This window comes from Priapulus caudatus, unplaced genomic scaffold (genome assembly GCF_000485595.1).
Source record: "Priapulus caudatus unplaced genomic scaffold, Priapulus_caudatus-5.0.1 Scaffold18, whole genome shotgun sequence".
Classification (NCBI taxonomy): Eukaryota; Metazoa; Priapulida; class Priapulimorpha; order Priapulimorphida; family Priapulidae; genus Priapulus; species Priapulus caudatus.
The window spans coordinates 43,240-49,466 of NW_014577079.1; the positions used below are offsets into that span (position 1 = coordinate 43,240).

Below are 6,227 nucleotides of genomic sequence, written 5' to 3' on the forward strand. Positions count from 1 at the left end.
GGGGGAATGATGGAAGGAGAGCAGGAGGTGGGGGAATGATGGGAGGAGAGCAGGAGGTGGGGGAATGATGGGAGGAGAGCAGGAGGTGGGGGAATGATGGGAGGAGAGCAGGAGGTGGGGGAATGGAGAAGATGAGGTGGGAAAGAGGGGAGAAGGTGGAATGAAGTGGAGGAGGACATGGCAATAAGGTTTGTAGAAAGTGAAGGCAGGGGATGACGGCAAGGGACGAACACAAATTCCAAGTAAGATAAGTTTCATATATCTTCCTTCCTGTTCCCTGCATGGTGGCCTGGCCAGGGTTTAAAGTGAACCCCAACCCCACCCGATAGGAAGATATAGTGAGTGGCTTTGTTCTAATAAGGGGTTACCAAATAGAGCTCAATTTTACTCCTTCTTACCCAGCAGGTCAGCTCCTCTCTATTTGCATCACATTTTCTTGTAGATGGCCGGACGATGTCACAGTAAGGGCAAGGGTTTCTGCCGCATGAATCTGCCAATGCCTCCAATGCATGTTTGCTGTGCACCAGGAATACAACCTACTACAGACTCCTGCCATTCACAGTGACTTGCGGAAATTAAACCTACGCTTGCTATTCAGCCAAATTTGTTATAAAACTTGCAAGTCATACCACACCCCCACTGGCACAACGCAGAGCGCGCGGCAGTTAGGTTGTTAGGGGGGAGCTAGCTGCGCAATTTCCCCAAGGTCAAGGGCAAGGGAAACAGCACCTGGAAGCTCAAGGTCTATACTATCTATAGGCCTTGCACACGTATTTCGCCAGCTTTACCAAGACCGTAGCCTAAAGCAAATTCCTTAGCCGGGCGAATTTTGTTAAACTAATTAATTCAAAAAATATATACCATTGTGGCGCCACCCACTGGTAGGCCTAGAATTATTCAAATAGAGTGAATATTGTTATTGTTTCGCATCGAGTAATAGCAGTGATATGCTATAATGAAAGGAAATTATGTTACATGGAATGGGTGAATTGGGGGATAGAAGGATGAGGCTCAATCAGAGTTGAATTATAATTAATATAATATATATTATAAAACAAAAACGGTTTTTATGAACTGTTGTCAGTGTTGATACACATATTAATTCCCAATCATATCCCAACATCTGTACGACCAAGCAGTTTACAATCATAATTAACTCTATATAATGATAGATGTTAACAGAAATGTTTTATCATATAATGATAATACAATACATTGTTAATATGTCATACCTGTATACGGATTCTTCTATTTCACACCCTAGTCGATGTGCACCACTGACTGGCAGGTTGCAAATGCTACCAAACACGTGTGAACATACACAGCACCATAGGTTCAATGTAATATTTCCTGCTCTGCATCTTTTGACGATTTGGCAACACTTAACGCACAGTGATTTGTCACCATGACTCACCGTTTTCCCACTACACAATAAACTTGCTCTCAACGCGGCCTTCATTGCGCAGTGTACCTACTCAGCAAACAGCACGCTTTTCTGCACACAGAAGAACCCTAGTTGGCAATTATAATCATATAAACGTACAATTAAAACATACACAAAGAAAGCAGCTATTTCAGAAGCACGTTTGCTGAGCGCTCACCGATTGCACAAGCTAACAGACCGTGCCAGAGGCACACGGTGCAGAGATGTATTGAACCGAATTTCAGTGCGTACCTTATTTATGTATTCAAATTGGCCTACGAGTCCTGGGTGTCATCAGGAGCGTATAATGACAAATATTTGTCATTATACGCTCCTGGGTGTCATGCATATAAATGCTGTGCAGTTTGAGTAGAGATCATAATTGTAGTACGGTAATATTAAACATTCACGTGGCTTAAGAAAGGCACAGAAATGAGATAAAACGCAACAGTTCGAGCGGTGTGTGCAAGTTACGCAACTCATACTTACATTGAGAGGAAGCATATAGAAAGTCAATAAAATAAGCAATGGGCAGCTCAGACGAATCAATAGCACTCCACCATTCAACACACACGCATGTTTTCAAGCTTACTTGTATTAGTGCACAGAGTGTATGATCATGGCACAGAAAGATATTTAGCAGCGTACAGAAATGCTACTCCAGATACATAAATGCAATATCATAGAAGTCTTGTCCATCCTCCTTCGTAGTTATTTTGTGGTTGACGTGTTTAATGAAGCGCAAAGTCTGCTTATCACAATAGACTAGTGCCAAGGAGTTTTCTTCCGGGTTGACAGTCATGAGCTGTATAAAGATGAAAAATACATCTTATATACTATGACAAGTTGAGATAGGTGGGGCAGTCCCATCAGTTTTAAACATACTGCTAGGGGAAGGTTTTACTGCATAATAGCACTCATTATGAACATTAGAGATGATGTCGCAGTTTTTCAGTTAAAAACTCAAAAGCTAAAAGCGATGGGGATTTGACTTAAATTACTTCTTCATCTTCGTCTTTTGCAATGTATGACGTAAATCCACCAAACTCCTGCTTCCACCCTATAAAGTAAATTGCATACATCGTCATTATTAGAGTGACATCTGTATCATGAAATCAAACAGCTCTAATATTCATGTCCTGATCAAGATTTTTGTTTTGTTAGATTCCCTAAACAAATATAATTGACGAAAAACTAAAATCGACCTGTTTAAAAAACAACCAGGTCAAAGTATTTTTTTCATTCATACAACATAGGAAACGGGTCAGAATCCTATATAATACCGTATGTGTGCGTGTCTACATCTTACCATCACATTTACAGAAAAAGAATGCATCCAGTGCAAAGTCGGCGTTTTCAGCTTCTGTATCCGTAAGCATTGTGTAGGAACCTTGTTGCCAATGCCTCAACTCTCCAAAGCATCGAGGACGAGACTCTGTTTTGTCTGTAATAAAATTACAATAAAAGTCCAACACACATTTCCATGCGTACATCCGTAACTGGCTGCACAAGTCCTTGAATTGATCTTTAATCCATTTTATAACCAACAGAAGGACCCTTATTGCCTTAGGTATCGCTTCGAACAAAGGATATTTTATTATGTAACAACCTTTTACAGCCTTTTCCTTCTCTTCATCCCTGCCACTGAGAAATGGAAAAAACAAAAAGAATTAAATAAATACGTTAAAAACCCGCGTATAAGAACCTGTATTTTTCCAAGTTAGCCTAAAAAGGCTCTTATATAATTGGTGTTTACTGGGAAATTAGGCTATTTAGGTTCTTAAATAGGTTCTTATTTTCTTAAGAAAAAGGTGCTTGTTGCTAGTAGAATATTGGTGCAGTCCAATATTTATAATAAATATGCATATAATTATGTCTAAATGACTGCAATCTAGACAAATACAAACCCTATTCTACGTTATCTTATTTATTTTTATGCCTTTTATACTTAATAAAGGTATATAGACCAACAAGATCTTGTTTTAGTTGATTTATGAATTTTAAAGTGTTAACTGAATTTGATCAAATAAGAACCTATTTAAAATTTTAGGCTAAAACAGGTTCTTATGTCAAGCAGTCAAGGGGGTCTAAATGGAAAATCTTAGCCTAACAGGTTCTTAATCACTAGGTTCTTATATGTGGGTTTTTACTCGATTATGTATAGACATCCCTGTCTTATTCTTTCTCTCTTGTCATATATACTGCTGCTATACTGCTGCTATAGAGCACTTTCTGAACAAATAAAGTTGATTAAATAAATTATATGCAGCAATTTTTTAACATACTATCAAATTCATTTACACAAATTATCAGTGTGTCTGTCAGTTATTCTAGTTCCGATCTCACGCCCACATAAACAATAATGATGATAACGTAGTGGTACTGATGTACTTCTACCCAAAACTACACATTTTATCACAACATCAATTAAATCTATTACCTGCCACCATCACTGTCATCATCACTGTTGGGGCATAGTTCGTGCAGAGACAAACCAGTCAGGTTACTCAGCGTAACAAACATAGCATCCGAGCGGAACAGCTGCAGGCACTGTCGCACAACTTCTGGCACACTACTCTCATCTGCCGACTCATAGTTCCTGTTGAAAGACATTAGGTACACTTAATACACAGTGAACATATCTATACGCATGTATCTATAAAGTAGTGATATGATACAGATATGTTTATGATAACAATAATAGCAACTTATACTTACAAAATATAATTTAAAAAAAACTTGGATGCAACACAGAGCATACTAAATACTTTGAGAAATGAGTTCAATGAGGATAATATCTAACAGTGAGATCCAACATATGTAGATGGTGAATGGATATTTATTTAGGATGCCTTTCCACCTATCACACGTATATAGACAATGCTAATATGTATATGCAATATGATTAAATGTTAATTAAAAACTCTAGTGTTAATGATTTTTTTGGTCAGAGTTTGTGTTCTGGTACAAACTTTGTGGAAAGCCACCTATGAAATCCATGCATAAACTATTGTGTTATTATGTGTCCATTAACATGTGTGAAACTGAAGCAATACAAACAAATTAAATCAGTATACCTTATATTTGCTGGGCCTCTTCTCTCCCAAGTTAACTCACTGCTTTGTATGGCAGTCAACAGCTCTTGGTATTTTTCATCCTTAGAAATATATAAAATATTGAATATTCTAGTTTATTTAGTTTTCATTTTTAGCCTTCTATCTATTAAAGAATTATGGGTTGGTTATAATAACAGCATTGCTTGCATTCACACCTTAAAATCACACAAACAGAGTAATCATACTCACTTTAAAAAATCTTGGAAGTTCAATCTCAGAGTCTGACTCAAAGGTTTCTCTCACTCGTAGCTGCGTTTCCATGTCCAGGTAATCTGGATTTAGCCAGTCATGTAATACATCCACCTAGTTGGATATGGAGATGATTATGAAGAAGGGCAACAATTTACCAACTAGAAACATTAGCTAGTTTTAGATATTCGTTATCTTCAAGTGCATGCATGCACGCTTATGTATTAAGGTGACACGTTAAATGTGTGGTTATAGAGATATAACCATGCTGTAATTCGGCTAATAAATATATATTCAATGTACCTACTTTCTACTTACATCCAATGAGATGTACGGGGCAAGTGATAGTGCCGGCTCAGTGTACTGTTCTGGTCGATCGATATTAGGCCCGTGAAACCAACCATTTACTGACAACCTGGTTTTATCCTCTGACAGCACCTCTGCAACCTACAATGGAGTAATGCAAAAATATTGTGATACTTACTTAGTGTGATACTTAGTGTGATACTTAGTGTGAAATTTACTTTGCTTTCTCCACTGAACGAAATGATAGCTAGTACTGGTAAGTATTACTACTATTCTGACTATGCAACACACTACCTTCTACTAACAGCAGTTATATTTTGGGCTGCCAGTTTCAGACAATTTAACAAGAGCCGCAGAGCGTCTGGGCTCATCTGAGGTCTGTTGCTACGATTATAAACGTAAAATTTCAGTCGTGCGTAGTACCACATTTGTTAGGCGCAGATATGCAGACACGCAGTTGCGTACACATCATTGTTAGGACACGCCCACTATCGCAGATGGAGGGTAGGGGGAGGGTGGAATCAATTCTAAGTTAGGCGATTTGTGACCTATCCTGAAAATTTTATGACAATCCGTCCATAACTTTTTCAGGCTGTACACAAACAAACCCACAAACCCACAAACCAACAAACACACGCCGGTTGGCATTTCTCGTGAGTGGGAGTCATACAGTGAAACTACCTAGAAGTCCTAGATCATGGTCAGTTGTATCTACTGTACAGAACATTTTTTTGAGGGAGGGTCTCTCTTACCTGGTGGTTATACAGCGAAACTATCTCTATGAAATTTTAGTTGTCTTTTTAATAGAACATTTTTGCAGGTTCCCATAGATGGTAGTTATATAGTGAAATCACCTCTATAAAACTTAAACCTGTTTATCATATTTTACGATGGGAGCTATAAGTTTTATGGGTAAAATTATTAGCTTGCTCTAGGGGGCTTTAGCCTTTAGTCGGAATGGATAACGCAACCGGGTATAAATAGCTGACGATGAAACGTTTTCTTTTCCAATCCTTTCATCGAAAAAGTGCAAGTCATATTCCTATATCCGGCAGCAGTGCCGGCTGTTTGCACCGTACACGTGCCTACAGCCCGGCGCACACGTAAACGTGAGTTATTTTATTCACGTGTGCGGCGGATTTTCGTTGAGTAATTTGACGCATGCGTCATTTTACTCACGTGTGCGGCGGATT

At 38.6% G+C, this 6,227-nt stretch overlaps 1 protein-coding gene across 2 annotated transcripts in view; it reads right to left on the minus strand.

The window, feature by feature from the left end:
* Positions 1-1,757: 1,757 nt before the first annotated feature.
* Positions 1,758-6,227, minus strand: part of LOC106811324 (prolyl 3-hydroxylase OGFOD1-like) — an 11,383-nt gene continuing 6,913 nt past the window's right edge. For both annotated transcript variants that reach the window (XM_014814908.1, XM_014814916.1), the window contains 8 exons: positions 5,047-5,175; positions 4,729-4,842; positions 4,501-4,580; positions 3,864-4,022; positions 3,033-3,067; positions 2,733-2,867; positions 2,425-2,483; positions 1,758-2,228 (listed from right to left, as the gene is read on the minus strand). In XM_014814908.1, the coding sequence (XP_014670394.1) occupies positions 2,079-2,228; positions 2,425-2,483; positions 2,733-2,867; positions 3,033-3,067; positions 3,864-4,022; positions 4,501-4,580; positions 4,729-4,842; positions 5,047-5,175 (861 nt within the window). In that variant the 3' untranslated portion in view covers positions 1,758-2,078. The remainder of the gene's footprint in view (positions 2,229-2,424; positions 2,484-2,732; positions 2,868-3,032; positions 3,068-3,863; positions 4,023-4,500; positions 4,581-4,728; positions 4,843-5,046; positions 5,176-6,227) is intronic.